Source organism: Numida meleagris, chromosome 3 (genome assembly GCF_002078875.1).
Source record: "Numida meleagris isolate 19003 breed g44 Domestic line chromosome 3, NumMel1.0, whole genome shotgun sequence".
NCBI lineage: Eukaryota > Metazoa > Chordata > Aves > Galliformes > Numididae > Numida > Numida meleagris.
Window position 1 is genome coordinate 17,519,402 of NC_034411.1, and position 26,602 is coordinate 17,546,003.

The following is a 26,602-nucleotide window of genomic DNA, read 5'->3' on the forward strand; positions in this document are numbered from 1 at the left end:
TGCTAGCAAATATTCATGGTTTCTGAGGATCCCCTCATATGATGTCAGCAGGTAAATGTAGAGTTAGAAAAAAAATCAAAGATTTTGCCCTAGAGTAGGGTGACAGTGGATGAATATAGTTTGCTTCAAATGCTTTTCATCTTAACATTTTAAACATGTTTTCTGTCCAGGACTGTGAAGTGACTGCAACTGAACTTCAAACTATACTAAATAGGGTTTTGGCCAAGAGTAAGTATCGTTATTTGATTCACACTGAACACAGCTCAGAGGCATGGGCTGCAGTGATGAGGCATAAAGTTGCCCTTTGGTCCAGACTGACACCTGCACGTTGATCTCTCAGCACACAAGTGGGATCTGCGCTGACAAAACCCAGCTCTGCCAGCTGAGGGTGATGGAGAAATGAAGTTTTGTCCTGGCTTGTTGAACCTCTGCTATGAAGGGCAAAACATCACCTGGTGCTCCACTTCCAAAAGCTGCTTGCCACTGTCCTGCAGGGCACAGTGTTCCTTCTGCCTTATCAGAAAGACCACTGGTGGTCAGCCTGGTCACAGGAGCTCTCCATTTGCTTTCACTGTAGGAAAATATTATTTTGCCGTATACCTTTCTGTAGACAGATAGAGGCTCGCCACCCCCAAAACCCAGAGTATTCCCTTTTAACACTCCTGCCTTAAAAAAGCCATGTTAATCAGCTGGAAGAAAATGGTGAGCATTTGCTTTGCTAGCAAGATTTTAAAGCAAATGGCAACTCCAGAATGGTCTGCAGAATTTTTCTTTTTCTAGAAGTATTTCTAACTTTGATTTTCCTTCCTTTTTGTACAGGAAAGGATATAAGAAGTGATGGATTCAACATTAACACTTGCAGGGAGATGATCAGCCTTTTAGATGTATCCTTTGGATGTCAGTTCATCACCTTTAAAGTTTCTGGATCTCCTTTGCAAAGCTTCTTGATGAGAGAAAGCTAAGGTTACATTTCTGTTGTCCTGGCACATAAAGTTCAGCCAAGCGGCTCTATCAGCTCAGAGTGGCAGAAACCTGAATCATCTCATCGTCAGCTGCTTGTCTCACCTGCTCTCTATCTCTCCTTGCTTAAAACTTTCCCTAAAAATAGCAGGGAAGAGAAGCAGGAACGTTCTGCCTGGACACACCACCAGTGCAGTCTCAGATGCACGCACAGCATGCTTGGCAGGAGGCAGAATTTAAGCACAACTCAGCTTCTGTCTCTAAATAGGGTACTGCTCATAGAACACCGAGTTCAAAGCAGCAGAGACAGACTGGAGGGCCTTCCCCCTTGTGTATAACTTGTAGGACATGTGGGAGCTGATGAGCTTTGCATAGCCAAGGGAAAGTGATGCATGGGGAAGGGCCAAGTAGTAGGGCTGAGAGGCATGTTGACAGGGTTGCAGTAGTGTTGGTCTCATGACATGATCATGCTGAGGTCAGAAAGGATTAGCTGTGGTGCACTGGCTCTTAGGAGAACTTATACCTTTGCCCTATATTTCACAACTTTCTAAAACCATAAGACCAGCTGAATAAGTTCAGCATCATGGAGGCTAGCTCCTAATTTCTCCATAATTTCCTGTAGGAAGGGATGTTCAAGACCCTGAAGGACAGAGGTGAGCACTCTGTAGCCTACTGTTGACTGTTCACTCAGTTCCTTCCTCTGGTTTCTAACACTTGTCCACCACTAGGCCAGTCATTTGTTTCCCAAAGGACTTCACCCTACTCTTAACTGCACAAAATTGTGCTTGTGTATTTAGCAATCCCATATATAATTCCTCAAGTCTGCAGGTATCCTGGAAATTCTTGGCATACATTTAGCTAAGCAAATGTAAAGCTGTGGGCATGTCTGTGTGAGATGGAGATGCATTATGAATGAGAACTTACATTGCATTAAGATTACACTGTGTTGGGTGAGCTATTTTTAATCACTGGTTGCTCTCCAGTTTTGGTAAGGATAGAGGAATCCTGATTTTTGAATCATTACTTAACATTCCAAGACTAATGGAACCGGCTCCTTGGGACTTAGAGAATTCAGGACGCTTTGGATGAAGATTCAGATGTATTTGGTAATGTAATATTTCTGACTCTCTCTCCTTCCCTCACAGCTCTAAAGTAAAGATCCAGAAATATGGGAGGGGTTAAGATATACATGGAAGATTTCCTTCTCATATAGTTGGAGTTTGTTCCAGGGCCTAAGAAACACCTCTAATTTAAAAGGGCACAAACAGATCCTCTTTCACTTTAGCCCCACCATTCTCTGTAATTTGCAAAACCTGGAAAACCAGATTAACTCCTTTTTGATGTTGTCAAAGGCAGCTCTCTCTGCTGCCTGCTGTATTAAACCTCATATGAGCTCATTTCTCTGCTGCTGAAGTATGCTACTTCGCCAGCTGAGAAACAGCATGCAGAAGAAATATATTTTCAGGACCTATCAAAAACCTGTCTTTGTATTTTTAAGTTCTATACACATGCTGAATTATTTTTTCTGACAGAAGATATAGTACCCCAAGAAGTTCACCCAGAATCAAGCAGTTTAAAGGAAGGTCAAATCTGTACCTGTTTTGTTTGATAATATCCCTTTCAGGCAAGTCTGCTGCTACCCTGATTGATGCTGGTCAGCTCAGAGCAACTGTCCCAGAGGTCCATAAAGAGAGGTTCAGCACTCCTCCATCCTGGGGCTGCTGTTGGCAGAGTGACCCTGAGAGCCAATTCCAGTCTGCGCTGTAGATCTGGGTGGTTTCTAATTCTGGATAATAAACCTGCTGGCAGTAGGAACCATCTGTCGTATTGTCTGAAATATTAAGAAAAATGGACTTTATCTGTTGCAGTGTTTGCCAAGTGATAGGATATTTTCCTCAATGGCCTGTCTGCCACCACGTAGCATGGAAGCAGGCAAGCTGCCAGCCCATGGGAATGTGTTTCCCAGTCTGCCCTGCTTGCCAGTAGCTACTTGAAACACTTCCCTTGCTCATTAATGTTTCAAAGAACTTTGGCTGGTAGGGGAAGCCCATCCCAGCCATCAGAAACCTGAGGTGGTGTGCACATAACTTAAGAGTTCCCACATTCCCTCCTTCCTCTGCTGCAGGCGATCTATAGGAAGGTGGACAGAGACTACTCGGGTACCATTGACTCCCATGAGATGCGAAATGCTCTCAGCGAGGCAGGTGAGCTTTGGGGTTGCCATTGGACTGGAGCAGTTCTCCACTAAAAAGCACCAGAAGAACAGTGGAGACTTTTCATGGCTTTGCTTCCCTCACATCTCCTAAATCAAAGCATTGCAAGTGCTGTTCTCCTGTTCTGATGGTTCGTTTGCTGTTATATACATCAAAACTCATCTGTTTTGCATTCAGAACCACTGATAATTTTGTCCATGCTGTGATTATTGCTTATCCATCTGATTACTACTTGCTCTATTTCTGGCCTCATTATTTCCTAATCTAATTGTTCCCCTTCAGAGTTATGTCCAAATCTTCTTTTTCCTCCATTTCCTTCTACCGCTTGTCTCTACAGTGGAGAAGGTGCAAAACTGATCCAGACATTCCCCAACCAGGTCCTCTCTGCCGTGTGCTGTTCACTTTTGGAGCAGTTCTTGCCAGCTCAGGACTATCTACAGGAACACTGTTTTTTGATCTCTCTTCTTCTTGGTGGAGTCTATGTGAATGATCCAGAGGCAGAAATAGCACTGATATGGGCCTGAATACAGCCCAATATGTTATGTGAGAAATGGGCTCTACTGCAATCATTGCTATTCAGCTGCAACACCAAGACTCACTAATTAGAGATTTATCTGGGGAATGCAGGATTGTTTATGTTGTGAAACAATGCAAAATATGCAGTATGACAAAATGCTATGGGAGAACTTCATGCCTCTCTTCACCCAGCACGATGTGCTTTCAAAGAGACACACAGCAGAGATGGGTGATGGAATCCAACTGACCTTCTGGGAGAAAGAGTCCTCTATCCTTCACCTGGCTCTGCCTGCTGATGGAGCAGTTTATGGATAAGTCATGTGAAAGATGGCCTAGTAACGGCTGTGTCAGTGATTTGTGTACTTCCCATGCCTTCAGGTTTTGTGCTCAACAACCAGGTGCAGCAGAGCATCGCCATCCGCTACGCCTGCAGCAAGATGACCATTGATTTTGATGGCTTTGTGGCCTGCATGATCCGCTTAGAGACCCTGTTCAGTAAGATCTCTGTTTATTAGTCAAGGGGAATTCCTGAAAACTTTGGGGTTTCATTAAATATTTGGTGTCTTTTAACTGTGAATTTAGCATGGAAATGGGAGAGTGACAGCAAAAATGTGTCTGTCTGAGAAATCAGAAGAGGAATAGCAAATGCCTTCTGTCTGAAGGAGCATGGAGTGTGGGGGTACTCCTCTGCTTTACAGTAATCTACACTTTATGTTCAGTGCTCTGGCCACCAACTCATACCCTCTAAACAGTACCATTTATCCCTTAGGATCCTTATTCAGACCTGATTTACAGCTTTGTTGCCATATCATATCAGATGCTATTGTGTTGGATGCTGTAGTTGTCCTGCTGCCAACTCTCAGTTTGCTGCTGTAGATGTAACTATTCTGCCCCATGAAGCGGCCTACAAATCACTTGTAAGAGAAAAGAACAGCTGTAGTATTCTCTCACAGAGCTGGTCTAGATTTTCAGTAGATCATGGCAAAAGGCCAGTCTTCTACGTTTTGTCTGACTTGCCAAACTCTGTGGTTTACATCTAATTTTTTTTTTTTACCCTTTTCAGAAGTGTTTCATCTCCTAGATAAAGAGAAGAGTGGAGTTGTTCGGCTCTCTTTAGCAGAGGTGAGGCTGGTCAGATTAACATACTATGTGGTTAAGCATAGTATGTATGTATAGCTTAGTGCAGTAATGGACTGCACTAATATATTTCTTTAGAATCGCTCCTACAAATAGTAAACGCAACAGTGATTCAAAGGAAAACTTTGTTTTTGTAGCAAAGATCTTCAGCTCAGAAGGCCTGTCCAAATTAGTGGAATGAATATTTATCCTATATGTATAAAAAGTAAAGATATATTCAAAATAACTAATATTTCTTGAGAAGATGCTTACGCAGTGAGTTTCACTGTCTACTTTTGGAGGTCAGTGGTCAATTCATTAGAAAACAGCAGGAAAATGTTCTTTTCTGGCAGAAAATGAACTGAAAAACATGCCAGAATTAGAAGAGACCTTTTTAGATGCCAGGTCTCTTTTTTCCCTATTGTTTTTAATGCAAATTTCTCCTGTTGAAACTGCAATAAAAGCAATCTGCTTGAGCCTTCCTCTTGCAGGATACAAATATATCTCAGGAAACAGAGCTGGAAGGGGCCCCAAGAGGTCCATCCAATTAGTCCTTACTGCTGAAGACTGGCTCAAAGGGAGGAAGATGGCTAGGAGGCCCTGTGACCTTCAGTCACAGATAGTTAAATCTAGCTGAAAGTATACATTGCTAAATCTGCTGTTTTTCAAAGACCATGCAGCTTACCCTGGAGAATAGGTCATGCCTCAAAAGAGGTCCTGCTTGCAGTGTCTGAAGCCAATCCAGGCAAAGAATTTCCCCAAAGTTCGACAGCAGATGGATGCTTCACATAGAGCAGATTACGACACAGTTGTGGCCTTTCCAAGCCTGCTCTCCTGGAGCTGTTGCGCAGTGCCCTGGTGGCACACTGTGAGCCTCACAGATGGTCTGACTCCTTGTTCTGCCTCTCCCGCAGTGGCTGTGCTGCACGCTGGTTTGAGTTGAGATCGATGAATTCAGCAGAGAGCTCCAAACGTGGAATCGCTCCTTCAGCTTCTCCCTGCTACAGAAAGCAGAGAGAGAAACTTGTTTTTATTACTGGCAAGTTATTTTAGTCCACGATGAATGATTTCCTGTCAGTTAGAAGGTAAATATACTCCTGAACAAGACCCCAACGAAATAAAACAAAAAAGCCTAAACCTACCTTTCGTTACTTCTGCCCAAAGAGTATTTCTGTGTGTCATGCTGAACTGTCACAAATTCTGACTTAGCACAGATGGACTGGGGGAGGTCTGACTTCTAGCTGTGCATCAAAATTCAGCAGAGTTCATAAGCCAGGACAGGGGCCCTCCTAAGGGCAATATCAGCATGTGCTTCACAGAGAGAAGCCCACACTCATAGAGCAGCTGACATTTGTGTTTCTGCTCTGGATACCTCTGTTCCCAGCCAATTGTCCACTTTGACTATGCCCACTGCCTGCAGAACATGGGGGTTAAGAGCTTGGAGGCAGAAGATGAGCTGCTGAGAGCCCAGGGGAATGGAATGTGGACATAGCCCCAGGTTTGAACAGGGAATTAGGCAAACATGACATGCCTCCCCAAGTCTTGTCTCTGTAGAATCATTAAGATTGGAAAAGATCTCTAAGATCATCTAGGCCAACTGTAGGCCCATTGCCCCCATGCCCACTCACCCATGTCCCTCGGTGCCACATCTCCATGGTTCTTGAACGCCTCCAGGGATGGTGATTCCACTACCTCCCTGGGCAGCCTGTGCCAGTGCATCACCACTCTTTCTGAGGGGAAGATTTTCTTAATATCTATCTTACAGGAAGAGGAGCAGGGATGGAAGGTCATGGGCAAGCTAGTGCAGTTACTTCAGATGAAGTTGTCTTCTGTCAATTCTTGTCCATATGTTTATTTTGATGCTGAAATGTGGGGTCTGGAGTTGTAGGAGATGAGTGATGGGAGCCCAATAAATAGCTCATAAAGGCAGGCTCAAAGGGAGGAATATAACGTGTATATAGTGGGTTGTGGAGCTTGGGTATATGAGGGATGTGCTGATGTGGCTCATGACTCACAGAAGAAGCCCACAGTCACTGGATAACAGTTCATAAAATCTTCTAAAACATTTGTTCTTTAAAAAAATCTCTCTGCGTTTAATTCTGAGGTATTACGAGGAGCAAGTAATAGCACAGCAATGCAGGCAAGTTAACCTAGCAGTCTTTTTAGCAAACAGAAAATATTTCTGTAAGTTCCAGTAATGATCTGACAGAATGACATCTGTTTGACACTTCTCCCTGGGAGCTGCAGACGTGCAGGTCTGTGTCCCCAGGGCAGACGTGGGACCGAGGCTCTGTCTCCATCTCTCCCCAGAGCTGTGTTTGAGAGAAGTCGCTCTTCACACTCACTTGTTCCTCTTTCTTCGAGCAGGAATATATGCCTCGTGACAGCCCCCAACCCTCACTTTGACATCTTCTAGCATCTCTTGTTGGAACCAGCTACAACCATGTGTCCCTTTGCAGTGTATCACTCTACCTTCCTAATAAGTGGTATTTGCTAAAGAGAAATAAGTACCTTTCAGTTCAGAACACGGAGTAAAATCAGCCAGTTGAGAGCTGTAAGCTTTCCCCTGCTGTCGGTGTCCATATATCACTGACAGTGACATGCACACGTCTGCCTTGGGTCATCACCACTGTCTCGCAGTAGACATTTTCCTCCTGACCAACAATGAATACCTACCTCCAGCTGCTTGAAAGACTGAGCTACCTGGGCAATCTGGGGTCTCAAAAACCTTGGGAATTTTCTAGTGAGTGCTCTGCCTGTTTGGTAAGATGAACATGTCTTTCCCTGCCCTATATCTTGAGTATGCAACACGTCTCCTTACTCACCATGCAGCAGAGTGAGCTAACAGCTTGCAGCTTTGGATTTGCTTTCTGCTCACATGCACTATTCATGAGTTCATTCCAATTATGATTGCAGAGAGGCCTCTCTCAATGGAACTGGGAAAACTCATACATACACAGAAATCCACTGCATGCTCCCAGTTCTTCTCCCCTTACATCAAACAAGGTGCCTCCACTGCTATAATTCTCACAGTTATCTCAGTGACTCTCACCCTGTGCTGCATGGACAGAGTGCTGCATTCCATCTTCCTTTATCTTTGGGAAGCAGGCAGCTCCAGAGGAGTCACCTCCTCTTTCATTTGTTCTTTGAAGACAGGACTTGAATCCCAGACACGAACTGCTCAAAAATAAGCCTTTTTTTTTTTTTTTGGATTGAGCACATGTCTCTTTTTCACTTGATGCATTTGCAGAAAGATGATTAAAGTCACATTATTTCCCTTATGCTGTAAGATGAACAAACGTCTGTGCTCATCAGCTCTACCAGTTAGTCTTGATGGAGCTGTAATGCTGTTGGCTGAAATGCCCATGGCAACTCTGGTGACAGCAGTGGGGTTTGGTGGGCTGAGCCAGGGCTGGGGCGTCCGCACTCCCTGCACTCTTGTACCTTGCTGCTTGGCCATGCTTCCTTATCAGAGCTGTGAAGCACCACTGGCTCCTGCTAGATTTGAGTGGGTCTGTCATGGGGAATTATAATGCAGGCAAGATACAAAGGCTCATAAATTTCTGATGCATTTCCTGTCACTATGAAAACCTTGCTAAATGGCACGATCAGCACTTTATAAATGAAGTGGGGCAAAGGAGACCCCCACGGACACTCTGCAGTTCTGCAGTGGGTCCTCAAAGCTTTCCTGTCTCTTTCCACTTTTCTGTAGAAATGTTTTCAGTTGCACTGCAGCCTAGTGAGCTGAAAACTTGAGTTCTCTGCATTGTTCCTCTAAAATGTGATTCATATTTGACCGATTTTAATAATCTTGTGGTTGTTTACAGAAGAACTTCCCATGAGCATAACTCCTACTACATCAGATTCTGACACCAGCTTTGCACCAGCGTAAATATCTGCATGAGGTGCAAGGAAATCACTGTTATTTGGAATTCTGCCTTTGAGCTAGAAGTATAAAAAGAATCAACCTCATCTATGCAGCTATCTGCCACCTGCTCATCCTCTCAGAATGAGAGATTTGCAGAAGGATCTCTACTTTTGCATCAGTACAGGCTAATGATCAGATTCATGGCTCATGAGTATGCACAGAAGGTGTGCTCCTCTTCAAGCTCCTTTTCATTCCTTCACTTCAGACAATCCCACTGAACCTGACTCAACACTGTGTGTTGGTTCTTCATTTCCATACAGCTCAGACAACCTGGCAGGCCTGGAAGTGCTGATATACTGTGAGCATGTTTTTCCTTTCCATCTTATTGAGGATGCATCCAAAATCCCAGCCTGCTGTTGTTGTTATCCCAACCTAAGCTTATGAGCTGGAAATTCAAATAAAGTTCATAAAAGCAAGCGAGATTGTGGGTGCGAAAGGAACCCACATTCTGAAGCTTTTGAAGTTTCTCCACCACTAATGATGTCCCTAGTGATAGTTAATCTTAAAGTAGTGCCCTGCTGCTGCCTGACAAGCTTGTTGCCATGGTGTCTGTCTCTCTCTGTATAACTAGCACGTAGAGCATAAAATCCTCTCTTCCTTTAATAGAGCAAATTACTCCAGTTGCTACTGTTGGCCACTCATTAACTCTTTCCTCTGTCTTTAAAAGCCTTGTTGTAGCTCTCACCTGAAATGCAGGCTCCCATTGGTCCAAACCATCTGCAGGTGTGGGCAGGAGGGCTTGCTGCTGTGGGTCCTGGGAGGGATGGGAATACCAGAGAAAGAGTGTGGCATAGAAAATAATCCGTAGGAACAGTCCTGGGAGATGGACAAAAGAAGCACCTGAGCAAGTGGTGGGAAAACATCCAGGGAGAAGCGGAATGAGTCAGATTTCAGCAGTGTAGGAGCAGAATGATGTCAGGAACTGGAGAAAAGTGTTTTTTCTTTGGCTCTTGTTTCTTTCAGGAAAGAAGCCACGTGCATTTTCTTCATCATACACTGGGCTGACTCAGAAAATCAGGTGCTCTTCTCTTATTTGGAAAACTCTGCTGACATTACTGTTTTATCTGTTTTAATATCTGTTTTGATCTCAAGCAATCTAGGTTGCCTAGGCTAGTTTAAATGGACTGTCCTGGTCTGGATCTTCCTGTAAAGGCAACAGTGAGGGTCTTCTATCATCTTGCAGCACTTCAGTTGTGTCTACTTTAAGACACCATTTTTTATATCCTGTCTCTTATTCTCCTAACTACACAGAAAGTCACACTTTTATCTCCATTGTATGCTTCAGTTTGGCTGATGTGGTAAAATGTTCCAGCATTCCTCTCTTTTCTTTAAAACAACAAGGGAGAGGGAGGAGCTCCAGACAACCTGGGCTATCAGTTGGGTTGTGGAGCACAGACTATGCAGAGAAAATTAGCAACTTCAGCCCCACTGTTGGCCTCCACTTAGACCCAAAAGCAAAGAAGCTGATTTATTACCAGGAAACCATTCTCTCATTGCCTCTAACACTTCTCAGAGAAGTCAGGCTACTTCTTGGGCAGCTGGAAGAAAAAGAATATAGAATGTGGCATTGTGATATTACTTTAATTATAAAATCATCATTGCCTTCTTTATTAATAAAGGGAATACTTTTGGCACAGCCTAGCTACAAATGGCACAGGGTTTGGGATGTCCAGAGATTTTCACTTCTGTGTCTTACTGGCTCTGCATGACTTCAGTGTGTCCAGAGAAGGGCAACGAAGCTGTGAAAAGTCTGGATTACAAATCTTATGGGGAGCAGCTGAGGGAACTGGGATGGTTCAGTCTGGAGAAAAGGAGGCTTGGGGGGACCTTATTGTGCTCTACAAGAGCCTGAAAGGAGGTTGTGATGAGGTGAGGCTCGGCTTTTTATCCTGGGTAACAGAGACAGGACGAGAAGGAATGGCCTCAAATTGAGCCAGAGGGGGTTCAGGTTGGATGTTAGGAAAAACTGGCACAGGCTGCCCAGGGAGGTGGTGGTCACCATCCCTGGAAGTGTTCAAGAACTGTGGAGATGTGGCACTGAGAAACATGGGTTAGTAGACATGGTGGGGATGGGTTGATGGTTGGACATGATGATCTTAGAGGTCTTTTCCAGCCATAACGATTCTATGATAATCCATCTTCAGTGCCATCCATGTTGGCCTGACAGGGAAAGAAAACCTTTTATTTGAGACTTGGTATCAGCAAGACACCTGGCACAGTCACTAAGCTAACTAGCTTGCATGTATTTGTAAAGTCGTGTATGTTTTCATGAGCTGTAATCAAACACACAGACTGCTGTGTAAATTTACCCACTGCTCATGCCAAAGCAGGTAGGAACCCTCAGTATTTTAAGGGGCCTTGTGACTGACATAATTTATAGTAAATTGTATTTTAGAAGCTCCCCATCCTTGTCCATTAATATTCAGTGAGTTAGGATGAAGAAATGCATTGTTCGTCCATCAGAAGGCTGTTCTCATTCAGTGGTGGAGCGAGGCTGAGTGAAGCAGCTCAGATATGGTGGGGTCTTCTCCTCCACTTGTCCCCTGTTGGGCAACTCCTGTCACATGTAGATGGACATGGTGTTGTGTGGCTGCTTCTGGGGAAGCCTTGGCTGGGAAATGGGAACTGTAAATGCAAGAAAACAGGAAAATATGCTTTGTTTCAGAAGGAATCAGGAAGGAATTAATGAAACAGAACAAAGGAGGTTAAAGGAACATGAGGAAATGACAAAGGAGCAATCTGGTCTCTAATTTGTAAAACATCTTCAGTGAAAGTCCTGAGAGAGCGCACTCTCTGAAGCAGCAGTTGTGAACTTAATAATAACGAGCATGTAGTTGATTCCAGCAGAGAGTGCCAGCCTTCTACAAGTTAATTTAATTGGAACTCGTCTTGCTTTTGGGTTGGAATTTTTTATGTGTGTTTTTACAGGGACTGATAGTGTTTGAATTTCAGATATGCTGGTGTGGTGCATGAGAGCTTGAAGGAGGAATTATCTAACCGAATTTTAGTGCCCAGACTGACAAGTGCACAAGCAATATAGAAGCTTCATGGAGAGAAAATAAAACAAATTTCACAGATCACATCCTTCCTCGTATGGTAACACCAGTAAAGGGGAACATTGGGATTTTAATAATGGTGTGGGTCACACCAAGGATTTCCTTGTGTTCTACCAATTAGCAGACAGCTTAAGTGCAGCCTTCAGACTTAGGAGTCTGATGTTCTCCTTTTCACTAGTGAATTCCATGGCAGGGCATCCTTGTACTCACTCAAACTGCCACCACATGAATTTAGAACCTGACTCATAGCCTCAGAGCTATGAGTTGAACACAGACTTGCCTGTGTTCTGTTGCCACCTGCCTGTGGGGATGCCTCAGCTTGGAGGTGCTGCATTCCTTCACATGTGCAGAAATATTTTAGTTTTGACAGTTTTTGGCATGTAGCTCAGACTCGAGGACAACCAGATTTCAAGTACAAGGTGTTTTTCTAGAAAGAAGTCCTCTGAGACTTTCAGTCCCAGAGGCATATCACAGTATGTCTGCAGCACATCAGGAGGATCCAGTTTCTTTTGAAATACAGTAGTAACACTGCTTCCATCTGAAATGTGTCTATGGGGAAGTTGTTTCCTTGCCACACACGCTCTCTGCTCATCTGTGGTGATGCAGTGGTTTAAGTCCTTGACTAGGATGGATGCAAGAGGCTCTGTTTCAAACCCTTCTTCTCTGCAGGTGATTCAAATGAGCATCTCCCATCTCCAGAATAGGTTCTACCTGGCCCCATGGTGGTCTTGGATGGGAGGTTCCTCTCTACTCCTCCTCAGGAAGCTGTACCACTGCACTAACCAAATGCAAATGCTCACATAACAGAAAAATAGAAAGCCAAAGTGAGAGGGAGCCCTACTGGGGGTGAAGCCCCTCCATGGAGCTGTGTAGCCTGAGGTCTGAGCCCCAGAATAAGGGCTATACAATTTTGGAATGTAATGGCACTGCACAGTGGTGATGTCCTGTTGCCGACAGGGAAGGGTACCTATCTGAAAGCAAGATACATTTTGTAAGTGACATACACAGGAAATGTCTTGAAAAATTAAGTAGTTGTCAAATTAGGACATTGCTTCTCCCAATTCTTATGCATAGTACAGTTGAAATTTTTACAGTAGTAATTATTTTTCCATTTCAGTTTTGTCTTATTCCAAATGAACGCTTCAGTTTTGGGATTTCTGTAATTTAAAAAAGGGTATGTAAAGTAGCGTTGCCCAGATGCCTTTATTTCATTTAAAAGTGGATGGCAATATAATGATAATTGGCTTGAGGATGCTTGAGGAGGAAATATTTCTATCTCTAACCTCAGGATTGTTACATGGATGGATGGAGACGACTAAATCAGAATAGAAGCCTGTCTGAGGGTGTTCAGCTAGAACTAGAATGAACCTGGTCAGACCACAGAGGTTTGCTGCATTGAGCAAAAAGTGAACCGTGTGTTTTGATATTGGTTTTGCTAGGTTGGAATATTCTGATATGTGTAGTAAATTACATGCTACGTGCCACTGGAGTGGTCAACAGAGAAGTCTAGGAATACAGCTCATTTGGAGACACTGTAAAACCAATTAAAACACCAGCAGACCTTTAAAGTACCGCAAACCTACACAAGCCTGTGCTGCAGCGTCTTCAACCTGCACTCCCTGAACGTTTACTTCTAATTAATTTTCTTAATTGCATAACAGTGCACTTCCTAATTACACCTGGGGAACCACTCTTGGATTGTAACAGGGTCTTTATCTATTGCTTGGATTGTTCTGGCTGTTGCTTTATCAGCATACTCCCCAGCCTAATTTTTGTGCCAGCCTTTATGTCTGAGCACAGACTGCTTGGGGAATGCTCGACAGATCCTTCAGCTGATGCAGCTACATCTCCAAGGACCAGATGGATACCCTTATTCACACTGAGTTACTACTTGAGCTGTGCCATTGAAATCAATGGGATGACTGCAGAGACACTTACTGCTTGATGTAAGGGTTTTGTGAAGAGCTCGTACAACGAACAGCCAGAGGAAGCAGTTCACAGTGAACATTCACAGTTTTATTGGTCCTACAATACCCAGGAGATAGACTATGCATTCTTGAGCGCTATCTAATTTGGAGAGTAACTAAGTCCTAATCAACAGATGGCATACTCCTGAAACACTGTGCACAGTCAGCACCCAGAGTAGTCATTTCCACATGATGCTGACAGAAACGAGCAGCCCCGCACCCCCAGACACCTCCACAACTCTCCAGCCATTGTGGCAGGTATACACAGCAGTGTAGATAGGCACAGAAAAGTAATTACAATCAAGCAATAAAAAGACAGCAATCCAAAATTGTGGAGCGAGGAGTCTGCTTTTGTTTTTGAAGAAATGTATGTCCCAGTGCTGCCAAATATTTTGGCTGGGCAGTAGCATGCTTTGTTTCATCCAGATATGCATATGATAGAGGTTAAACATCTATGGTGAAATCCAGGTTTTTCAACAGCACCAATGTGTTTTAGCGTTGTGCCTCTGGTTTTCCACTTCTACCAAGAAGAAGCCGAAGTCTGGTTCTTTTTTGCCACGTTCTCATATTTACTGAAAACACCCCAACATTTCATAATAGTGTATGGTAGATTTTGTTATTTTTACTCCTTTATTTTCAAATTTTTTAACACCTGACTTCTTAGCCAGCAGGTTTACTAGGAGCTCTCCTAAAAACCTCTGCTTCACCCAAGGAGAAAACATAAATTTAAACCTGATCAAAGTAAATATATCTTGCTGGTCTATAGTACTGGGCAAGGCAAGAAAAGTGACCAGATACTGTGAACCATACTCTCAGTGCCCAGTTTTTGCCAGTTACTGAATTCGCTGAAAAATGCTTAACCAGTAAAAATTACTCTGAAGCAGTGGATAACTTATAAAAGATAAATTGTCCTTTCCTACAAAATAAAAACAAATTACAAAGTGCCAGCTTGAAGACATGAAAATACGCAGTAAAAATATTTTGCATAATCCCAGTCTTCAGCAATTGTGAAAAACCACTCTTGGTCTCAGGCTCTGTCCCTAACCCTCCCCAAAATACCCCGCACTGGAACAACCCATAGCTCTAACCTTCAGATCTGATAATAACAGCGACTGCATTTCCCAGATCACTTGAAAAAAAAAATCCCTTTGTAAGTCCTCTTTTCTAGCAGCTCTAGAAAATTACTTTGGGGATGAAATAAAAACCCTTTAGAATTATAAATAGATGTCCCGATGGAAATCTTCCCAAAAGGGAAGAATCTAGGTAGCCAAAGGGACAAATACGTCTATCTGTAGGCATGTTTCTTAGTAAAGATAATTATACAGGCTCTAATGCTTCCTTTTCATCCAGCTGTTTTAACACAGCAGCACATAGCTTCAGCCTGAGTTTTGTTCTGTTGCCCATTTCAGCAACCAAGATCTGCGAGACGGATCTGCTTTCAAATTGGATATGACGTGTACCAGGTGCTGCATCCATGAGCATCGCACAAACAATGAAATCCAAAAATTGCCTTTCAGCATTGCTTGATTAGCATTAGTATAGAGCAGCAGCAAGGTTTGCCCAAGCTTCAGGGCACTTGCTCTCTGCAGTGCACTTCAGATTGCACTGCCAGTGGCTTTCCTACCATTGTAATTTCTAGGAGTGTAAAGGGAGGAAAGCAGGCTGCAAAAGCAAAGGATAGCTGATGTTAGGCTAGAGCTTGGGAGGTTCGGGTTCAGCTCTCATTTGTGTTGCAAGAGACTTGCATGATTTTGAGAAACGATCATTTAATCTCTCCTGGAGTCTCCATTTTCCATACTTGTAGAATCATAGAATGGCTTAGGTTGGAAAAGAACTTAAAGATAATCTATTTCCAACTACTGTCCTTTCTTCTACAGTTTGTCTCTCCCATCTACTTGATTGAGATCTGAACTACTGCTTGGTCTGCATTTCTGCTCCAGATTCAGTTAACATGTTGAGATGCTTCTATCTGAAGGTGTAACATATGATGCAGATCACCATGATGAATTGATCATAGAATCATTTGAGTTCAAAGAGGGCTGTGAGGGTGCATTACTGGCTCATGTCCAGCTTGCCATCCAGCAGTATCCCCAAGTCTTCTTTGGCAGGGCTGGAATTGAGGTTACACCAAATAAAATAGGCGCTGATGTTTTTTTCAGCCTGGACCCTGAGTGGCATCTTTGCTTTAAGTGAATTTGGAAAGTATAAATTGTTTGTGAACTCAATAAATGATTCCCCTGGTGATGTAGGAGGGGAATAAAATCTGGATCACACTTTTCAGAGTTTATAGGAGTGAGAGGAATAAAAGGTGATAAAATGTGAGTTATCACTGAAGTCACAAGTCTGACTCTAAAGGTCAGACCAGCTAATAAAACAGTTCATTCTTTCCAGTTCCGATTAGGATGCTTTAATCCTCAAAATATCCTTGCTGAATTTACTCACATATGCCAGTGCCTGTGGCTAACTCTAAAAATAAGAATGATGCATTTCGGCTTTGGACATCAGTTGAATTACAAGGATCACAACTCACCATGTGGGTTAACTCTTTTAACCCAGAGTGACTGACTCAGTCTGATCAAACCTTGCTGAAATGTTCTCATTTTGATTGTTCATTTTCTAATTATCTGTATTTCTTTCATATATGCAGAATATATTATGTTCATTCCTATCCTGAATGCAACACTTTTTCTCTCTGAACAGACATGGACAGGTTGCAAAAGCTACGAGGTAATGATTTTGCTGATGCTGAACTCTAAATTAGTGCTAATTTCTGAGCACTTGTAAATAATTCTGTGAATTTGTTTTAAAAAAGAACTCCACTGAAACATACTAAATAGGTACGGACCTTTTCAGATAATAACATAAAGTTGATGGGAACCAAATCTGAATCATAGAATCATAGAATTAGCTAGGTTGGAAAAGACCTACAAGATCAGCCAGTCCAACCATCCACCTACCACCAATAACCCCACTAAACCATGTCTCTCAACGCTATATCTAAACGTTTCTTGAAATATGGTAGGGATACAAATCCTTGAATATAGTAGGGATACGAATATTTTTCTCTTTAGAAAAAAAAAATCATGCAAAATGATAGAGAGGTTAAAGATACCTAAAAAGTCATTTAGAATAAAGAATTTCCCCTGGCTTTCCAGATGGTTGCATCTTTTATTTCCATCTAAGAAAGAGGTGCCCTTGACTTTAGTCAAGGCAATACAGTCATGCTGCCAGTGATTTCTACCCATGGCTGCCCACTGGAGCTTTCTTGCAGAGACTCTTCAGGAGCTGCCAGCGTAACACTGACCCCAAACAGGGACTGTGCATAGCCCTTCCTTGCCTGCAGTGTGGGTAACACAGAAGCCCCCAGCTGAGTCTACCAGCTCTGCACCCCATGACAATGAGCCTGAGCTGGAGAGCCATCAGCCAGACTCCTCCCCAGAAGAGCCTGTGCTCCTATGGGCAGGGTAAGCACGGGGTGTGAAGGCAGATAAGCTGCTAAAAATTCAGATGCGTGGTATCAAGGAGTATTATTACACCGTTTTAGGATTATAGTGCTGTGTTTTATAAGCAGCTGACTGTCTCAATGAAAAACGTTTACATTTTGAAGCATAAACAGAGTCTTTTTTATTGCTATTTTGAATCCTATGCCTTTGCAGTGCCCCAAGGCCAACATTTCATGTTGTTAATATCATCATTTCTTAGGCTGATTTATTTGTTTATTTATTTTATTTATTTGATAAACATCTAGCATGTGTACCTGACCTGAGCAGCGCAAGGTACATTTCAGTTGGTTAATTTTAATGAACTGTGGGAGGCTAGGAGATGAAAAAAGAAAGTATTTGAAGATAGTGCTTGTATTTCACATGGTGTTGTGGCAGCTGAAATTAAATTCTGATTAACATTGTTCTCTGCCAGTAATAAGTAATTTTACTGACCTTTGACTGCTGATAGTTTTTCAGTACGTATCAGGAGTCAAATAAGTAAAAGACCATGGAAGTATAGCCAAGGGGCACCACGGGAAGTAAACAGGGAGAGGGTATCATTGTGTTACTTACAGAATGTACATGCTTGCTATTTAACCATGCTTCTTTCCTATCTCCTACCCTCGGGCAGCCTGAAGCTAATAATCCTGTCATCTGGAGAGAGAATGTTAATACTGATCATTACAATGTCACTAAATAACAAATTTGAAGTTAATTATATCACATCCTAATAAGACCAGCTCTGGTTGACTCCTCACTTAGAATCACAGAATCATTTCAATTGAAAGGGACCCATAAATGCTGTAGCAGAGATACTAGGTCATGGCTTGAAGCAGTGCCTGAGCACCTAGTGGGAAGGCAGGGCCAACCCAGGGGAGCTCATGTGCAAGCAATGTACACGAGTGACTGGAAGGTGTGGAGCCAGGATCCACCTCTTCCCAGACCTCATTTAAGGGTTGGCAGTGGAGGTAAGGGGATCTCACTGAAGATCCTGCATAGCTGAGGCCTTCTGAAGGTAAGCGGCTTCCTTCCTTTATTTCTGTGCCTACGGCTGTTGCATTTGGGCAAATCTTTGCTTGCTGCAGCCTAGGACCTTGCTACTCTGCTGTCATTGCTGTGCTTTCCATTGTGTTACAAAGGTCACCTAGTCTAATTCCCTGCACTGAACAGGGACACCTAAAGCAGATCAGGTGCTCAGAGCCCCATCCAGCCTGACCTTGAGTGTCTCTAGGGATGGGGCACCCGCTACCTCTCTGGACAACCTGTGCCAGTGCTTCACCACTGTAATTGTGAAAGACTTTTTCCTTATATCCAACCAAAATCTATCCACTTTTAGTCACTTCTCTTGGATTTTTTTTTTTTTAAGGATTGAATCCATTAACTAACAACAAGAAAAAGCTATGTGTGTTTGTACACGAGAACTTTTCTCTAGTGCAGGAAGAGTGCCTGTGACTCTGTTTATATGGTGACAGAGTCCATGAGCAGGAGGAATCGCACCTAAATTCTATAGGATGTTTGTCTTCCTGACAGTCAGGTTTTCACTCTGTGAAGACGAAACGCTGCCTTCTCAGCAATATTCTTCTGCTTGTAGTGTAGGAGATCTCCCCTCTCAACAGCTGTTTACTTTATGGTTTCTGTTAGTAAAATTTGCATCTACTTAAGATAACTGAGCCTAATGACTTAATTGGCAGCTGCCTTTAGATGTTGTCAGAAAGTTTGATCTGAATTCAGTGTTGATAATAGAGTGGATTACAGAATTGAGTCTCTTGTTGAAGGAAATATGTTTCAGTGTCTTCCCAGAAGGAATTTCATTATGATTAATGAGGTCATGGCAGCACAACAGCTGACAAAAGCAGAGGCTGCTTACAGGATAGAAAACAGTTAGTTGATATCTGACTTAAATTGCTATCCTTATTGCTTAGACCAAGTATGGGAACTCAGTGTTACACAGATACAATAGAGTGATACGCGTCCTGCAACAAGGAAATACTAGTGAAAGGAAGTGTTTGCTTTTGGATTTCTTTTTAATAAGACTGATTCATTGAGGCAAGGTTATGGCACACTTTACTCCTTCGAAGTATTGTCTTAGTTAAGAGACATATTCACAGAGGCATTATGTGGTTGGCTGAGCCCAGACTGTAATAGACTACTTTCACTTGGAGGCTGGGAAATACTATCAAGATAACATGCTTTTATCAAAGCCTCTGAAGTTGCACACTGCTGCTAGTAAATCTACGAATTCTCAGCTCTTTCATCACATTGATTTTGTGTTCCTGGGAAATCTGGACAGTCCCAAGCAGAAACTACAACAGTGCTGGGAACTGCTCTAACTTGTGCTCTAGCTCATGTAGCCTGCAGCTTTCTGCATCAGGAAAAGAGCTGAAAGAGAAAGGTACTGTGACCCTCAGCTCTCACTTCTTACCCATAGTTGCTAACATATGTTAGGAACATTCCCCCAAATGACTCTTTAACAGGAATCAGGCTGGTGCTTTCTGTCCTCTGTAGAGGAATGAACAGTGACAATGCTTTTTCTCAAGGAGTGAATTTAGAATGTATGATATTACTCTTCCTTTCCACAGAGGGACAGTAGCTTTGGCTGTAACACTAGAGGCACTTTCCTATTCTTCTCTTCCCTAAAATGTGTAGTTTTCATGTTGTTTTCTCTGATTTTTGTTTTGTTTCAGATAGGACTTTTGCTATACCATCCTGAGACAGATCTACCCAAACAAGCAGAGATGGTTTCAGTCTTGTAGCTTGGATCTGGAGACTATTCAAATCCCAGTGGCCCTGCAAAGGGTCTGAAGGTAAGACCCACAGCACTGTTGCCTATGGACTGTTGCTGGTGGCACAGTGTAGTGCATTGAAGGGGGAATTCAAGTACCTCCCTCTCATAGAATCACAGAATATCCTGAGTTGGAAGGGGCCCATAAGGATCACTGAGTTCAACTCCATGTGACACCACCCAAAAATCTAAGCCCTGTGTCTGAGAATGTTGTTCAAATGCCCCTTGAACTCCAGCAGCTTGAGGCTGTGCCCGCTGCCCTGGGCAGCCTGTTCCATGCCCACCACCTTCTGGGGCAGAACCTAACCCCCATCTGATCCTCCCTGATACAGATCCAGGCTGTTCTCTTGAGCCTGGCCACTGTCACAAGAGAGTGTTTTGCTATTTCCACTACACAGGCCTACTGTGTCCTGTGACCTTGAACAAATCTCCTGCATCTCAGTTCTTCTGTAAAATGTGAGCAACAGTAAAGCAAGCCTGTGAGGGGGAAAAAATGCATAAGATGAATATTATCGTAGTGGGAGCTGTGAGTGTATCTTATGTAAATATCTTCTCAAATACAAAGTGAATTCAGGCTCAAAATGGCTACAAAAATAGGTTGATTTAAATAAAACTGTGGTCCAGCTGCCCCTGGCTTTATGGGGTATTTCAAAATTAGATTCCAGTGGAGGACACTGCAGGAATATGCAATGTGTTTGAGGGCTCATGCATGCTGGCTCGCATCATTGCCCTTTAGTATGTAGGTCTGGCTGCCAGTCAAAGGCTCCTCCATCCAAGCTCAATAGATTAAGTTCACATTGTTAAGAAATACCCACTCTGCATGCATCTGCTGCTGCTTCTCTCTTGTTAGACTAATGAGGGCAGAGTCCGCACACTTTAAGTGTTTGCTGTAGTTTTCACAGCTGTGTTCTTGTAGAGGCTTGACAAAAAGCTCCCCACATTAGGGCTGAGTGCAAAAGCATTTCCATAGCAGTTTTTGGTATGATCAGGTACCATGAACTAATGATTATATTTGGTAAGAAAAGGGAAGCCTATTTTCACAGAGGTGCAACTGCTCCTGCCTGGGAGGGAAAGAGTCAAGTTCCTCTCTCCTCCAATGGTGCAATGGGCTGCACAGAGCTGCAATAGCAATTTCATTCAATTTGCACTGAATTACTAAACTAAATACTTTGTTGTCTTTAGGAATGTTATTTTTTTTAAAGCAGTTAAAAATAAACACCCTATCCCTTGGGAGCTGCACTAGGTTCTTTCCCCTAGGTGAGAAGGTAATGCTCCAGACTTGAAGTGAACCACTACCAGGATGCACTTAATTGTGGCTTGTCCCAAAAGGTGGCAATAAGAGATGACACATTGTAAACATCACTGCTTTCCTGCCTCTGGGAACAGTCAAACCCAGACATGGCAAGGGGAAAAGAGTGTGTATGAGGAGCAGAGCTATGAGGGTGCTGAGAGCTGGGGACCTCAAATATCCAGGCTTGTGTTTTTGCACAGTCCCTCAAGCTAGTGCTAGATGAATTCAAAATGTAGAGGTGTTCTGACTTTCTGTCATTTCGTACCCACAGTGCATTTTGTGTGAATGAAGCCGATTTCCACAGCAGTGGAGAATTGGGCCCTGAAGGAGACCACTGGTGCAAAGACAGACTTGAAAACAAGAAGCAAGGAAGCTTCTGGTATGAAGGAGAAGAACTGATGTGTGAATATGGCCTTGAGAAAGAAGAAATGACTATTGCTTATGGTAAGCAATCAAAACAATTCATCTAGTAGATTATTAGAAGATGGGTACATGAGAGTAAATGAAAGGTATGAGAGATGTTAATTGAATAATATGGAGTATCCAGTGATGGGTGGAACAGTTGCAGAGGGGAAAGACCTTCGCAGCAGCATTTTGCAAAATGTTAAGTGTGAAGACAAGGAGAAAAGAGGGGCAGGGTTGTTTTTCTGTTAGATCTAAGGTTTTCTGTCTTCACATCAGGGGGTCTGCCGAAGCCTCCGTGTCTGAACATGGGGAGATTTTCATTGAAATGCTATATACCTTTGAAGAAAACCCAAAGCACAACTTTATATTTACAGATCTGGTACAAAGCATAGGAATAACAGACTATGAGAATGGCCATGGCAACCAGATAAGATAGAAAGAGTTTCTAAATCCCAGTGGCCTAATGGATAGTAATGCTGGAGGCATATCCATGCTGTAATTTGTAGTCAAAGCCTGAATGTTACACAGAGACCATTTCTTGCACCTGGAATTCAGAACAGACCACTAAAAGATATGATTGGAAATTAAGAGATAGATGTGATCTCTTATCCCATAATATGTGAGATGAGTCAATTCAAGGTTTAATCTTCTCCAAATAATATACAGCAATCTACAAGAGGAAGTGAAAATTTCAGAGGTGGGTAAGGAAAGATGATTTGCTTTTTCTTATAACACAGGAATTAGCAGGAAAGACATGAAACTATTAATCAAAATAATTGAAGGGAAGAACATCTGCACACGATACGTAATTGAATTTTGCGCCTCCTTGCCACAGGATGTTTTGGCTATCACAAGTAAAAATGGGCTGAAGAAGCAATTGGATAGAATCAGGGAATAAAGGTCTCCCATGGGCTATTAAGCTCTGGGAAGCAGGAGCAGCCTCCAGAAATCCCTAAACTAGTCACCCTCAGTAAAGTGAGGAGAGAGCAGGGGAAGAAGCATGCTAGGCTTATCCTGTTCCTTATGCTCTTTTGTTACAAATCTTTTATCGCTCAGACTCAGACAGGATGCTGAGCTAAACAAGCCTTTGGTATGACCCGGTGTGGCTATCCTCATGAATTATACAAGACCTAATCCCACACACACTATGGATGCAATTCACATCCATGCAGAGCACCGGCTTCTGGCCTTGAGAATTCTACTGAATATTTACAGTGAGAATTTAAGGAGAACTGAAGCAGTTGAGCTGATGCGTTCACATGATCCCATTTCACCCCACCTGGAATTACATGCTGCCTCTTCTGTGAGTGTTCTTTGGCTTGGGTGTAATTTGATATGCAATTAGTCAAACATCCTCTCCTGCGATATCTGTCCTGTTGTGAACAATTAGTGTTGCATAAGGGAATATGTTCTGAGGCTCGAATCTTGAGGATTCCTGTCAATTTGCATTGACAGCATGCTTATAAGAAAGGAGCAGACAGCTCCAGCTGGAATTGAGTGGTAGCAGCTACAGTGGCAGCCATGCACCAGCCCACAGATGGTCCGTTTCTTACATTCTTGGCTTTGCCTGCTTAAATTATCCTTTTGTTTTTATTTAATTTTTATGTAAGTTATTGAATATGCTTAAATGTCCAGAAATACACTTCTCAATGTTTTAGAGTATCTAAAGAGCTCTACTTGTGGTCTTAACCCACATCTAACGGGCAAACCATAGGGAAGAAAAGCTTCAGGACAGTTTCCTCTTGTCAGAGAGCAGAGGGGCAGCTGGTGGAAGGCTGAACTGATGCTGATTCCTGAGTGGCTGAATGGCCTGAGAGCAAGCTGCCTGAAGAAGGGGCAGCTTGTATCTTCCTTCTGCATCTAACACTGGTTCTCATGGTGTGAGTTTTTCTCCACATTAAAGCTGTCCATGAGTAGCTGGGTATCTTATAAGCCCTTGCAGAAATTTCTTGAAAATATGCAGGAACTCTCCTAAACTTGCCCTCAACCAGAACTACGTGTTCTGAGGGAGTGCAGGAAGAGGTCCTTGTTTTGGTGCTTGGAGTTCATGTGTTGGAAATGCTATTGGATGCTGTCTTTTCTTAGCTTTGTAAAACTATTTAGTTGTGTTCTGAAAGTAATTGGCTTTTAGTACTTCAGCTAATCAGATCCCTTCTTGGTTTACTGTGAGCTAATTAACTCTCATCTTTTCAAATTATTCCCAGTGCAGCTGATTGCCTAAAGACCTCTGGTCTCTGTGCAGCAGCTGCTGTCCATTGCTGATAATGTGAGACATCCTCCTTCATGAGATGTCTTCCAAAACAGAACTAGAGCAAAGCACTGAGCAGTGTCAGAGTATTGCACCAAATAACAGCCTTCTCTGTAGCTGCAAATTTCTGCTCTCTGGGGAACACTGCCTACTACTCTGGATGATGTTTTTCTATTTTATGGGCTGCAAAATGTTACCAGGAGACAAGACTCTATGCACATGGGACTGTTCAGCTTGATCAAGTGTCTTTGGCCTTCAGTGGCTGATGATTTGTGTGTGGTAAAAGACTCCAGAACTACATAGGGTGCAGAATGCAACATCATTTTTTGAGCATGGACAGAACCACTGCGTTATACATTATTGTGCTCTTCTGCACTTCTTAGGCAATGGTTCTAATGCAAAGAATGGTTGAATTAATTGAGGTCATAAAAAGGAGTCGAGGTCAGAGAGCAATGTTAAAGCACAGGAACTGTTGTTTCCAATACCTTTGTAGATGTCAGGCACCATCTACTTAGTGCTAAAAGATATAATGAAGTGGGCTGTTCTTCAGAAGAGAGCTGAAGCCAGCCAATGAGGCTTGGGTTAAGCATGCTTATGAATACCTCCCCAGGAGTTATGTATTTCCAGTGTCAGTTGTGAGAGTTTGATTCCCAAAAACACTCAAGAACCATGGGGAAGTAAAATTAGTTGATAGCTTGAAAAGCTTATCTAGTCTTGCTCTCCCTGATCCTAAGAGAAAGGCTGTAATGTGCCTGTGTTATTACTTCAATTCTAAGCCTGACGCTCAGCATTGTGTAAATGAAGGTATAAGGAAATAATGTTCTGAAGTTGTTTCTTTGTCAAGGAATGATGGTATCCATTCAGGAGATTCAGTTTCTCTCTCCACCCAGCTGGTTGCGGAGAATCCCTTGTTATCTTTTTGTGTTACACTTGGTTATTTATGTGCCTAGCAAAAAAGTCCTCAACAGTCCTCCAGAGTCTCCATCACTGGAATCGGTTTCTGTTTGATCCCTGACACCAAACCCAAACTGCTAGAAAGTGTCCCTTCTCTGCAAACCATCCCCAAACTTAGATCTGAACAGCTGCTGCAATCAGAAGTGTCTGAAACTTGTGTCTGGGTCTGAGTGTTGCAGCGTGGCCTGCAAATCTGTTCATTATTAACCTTCCAGATGGCAAACTGAGGAGATGTACTTCAAGAGATGGGTGCACAGTGAAACTTTAATTAATAGTCACTGACCTTTAAGAGCTAAGTGTGGCAACCTACGTACCACACACCACAAATATCCTAGGAAACTGCAGGCACTAGCTGGAGTGTTGGAAAATACCCTTTTTTTTTTCGAGAGAGAGAGGACATTTATTCTAATGAGACTGCAGCTATCTACCTCAGATTCAAAATGCTGTTTATCTACTTTTCTCTTAGATATCCTAGCACCTTCTTGCACGTCATGTCATGATGCTTGGATGGTTTTCAAGTCTGGATTGATCAGAGTCTCCAAATCTGTCCTTGAGGTTTACTTGTCCCAGGACACACATGGGAAGTTAATCAACTAATTAAGGTTAAACAGATAGAAATGTGAGGTGATAGTTAATTGGGAGGGAGTTTTTAATTGTATGTTTTCTTACTCACTTCTTTCTATTTTGTGTAGTCTAAAGGTCCAGGCATGAAAATTATTCTTCTTCACTGAGCTTCATTGTTAGGCTTTAATGATTATCTTGCTAACACTACTGCTTCCATATGTCTGTGAATCTTGGCCATGAGCAGAAGAGTATTTTGAACTACTGTTAGTTAGCAATATCTTCAGCTCTTCTCCTGAAGATGTTTACATCACTTTGCCATTATCTCTTGTCACTACACGCTTCCTACGTGTCCAAGTAGAGGGCTTTTCTTGGCTTCTTCTTGAGTCAGATACACAGCGAACCCCCTGGGATTTCTATGACAGGTTAATGTTTTGCCTCAAGGTCTTTGTTCAGAGGGAATTAGTGTTTTCCTCATTTGATATGGCCAGAGTATGTCTATGTACATACTCATTCTATCTGGATGAGTCATGTGGCCCAAGACTCCCACCTTTAGAAACAGCTGCATTTTCTCTTGAGCAGGCCAACATAATAAATAGTTCAGGGGTTGCTTTACTTCACTCTTCTCCCAGAGCTGATTCAAAGCTGCCTCTTACTATGCATCTTCCAGACTTGCTGACCACAGGTTTCCTGAGGTCAGTGATTCTTTTTCTTGGAGTTTTTCTTATAGAAGCATGCAAACCACAAGGAAGCTCTAGGGACTACATCAGTCTTGCTGTAAGCACTGGATTGAGTGCTAGGGCTGGTGATCAGTGTTGAAGAGAAAGGACAAAGGATCAGGCTCAGCTGCAGAAATCCTACCTGTTGAACATCCACGAAGAAGCAGTGAACACTTTGAAATATTTGGCTCTTGATGAACTTTTCCATCAATGTAATTTGCCTTGCACATTAACTCCATGGTCCTTGAAGATGCAGCCCCACTAATTTGGTAGCTTGTAGTACACGCTTCATTTTGGATACCAATTTCTCAGATAAAGTAGGTGTAATTTGCACAATGCCTTGACATAAAATGGATACCTGTTCCAATTATATCTAGCCTATTTGATAAAATGGCTGGAGGCAG

General features: G+C 42.8%; 1 protein-coding gene across 4 annotated transcripts in view; it reads left to right on the top strand.

The window, feature by feature from the left end:
* CAPN8 (calpain 8) overlaps positions 1 to 26,602 on the top strand; it is a 102,260-nt gene that overhangs the window by 21,854 nt on the left and 53,804 nt on the right. For 2 of the 4 annotated variants that reach the window (XR_002437629.1, XR_002437628.1), the window contains exons 15-23: positions 171 to 228; positions 820 to 884; positions 1,998 to 2,066; positions 3,086 to 3,164; positions 4,068 to 4,184; positions 4,753 to 4,811; positions 5,720 to 5,890; positions 19,923 to 20,042; positions 21,583 to 21,755. Coding sequence is in view for 2 of the 4 variants with exons in the window: in XM_021393264.1 (XP_021248939.1) it covers positions 171 to 228; positions 820 to 884; positions 1,998 to 2,066; positions 3,086 to 3,164; positions 4,068 to 4,184; positions 4,753 to 4,811; positions 5,720 to 5,743 (471 nt within the window). In the remaining 2 variants the exon portion in view is untranslated. Of the gene's footprint in view, positions 1 to 170; positions 229 to 819; positions 885 to 1,997; positions 2,067 to 3,085; positions 3,165 to 4,067; positions 4,185 to 4,752; positions 4,812 to 5,719; positions 5,957 to 19,922; positions 20,043 to 21,582; positions 21,756 to 26,602 lie in introns of those variants that run through there. The other 2 variants (XM_021393264.1, XM_021393265.1) reach the window with 1 other exon arrangement.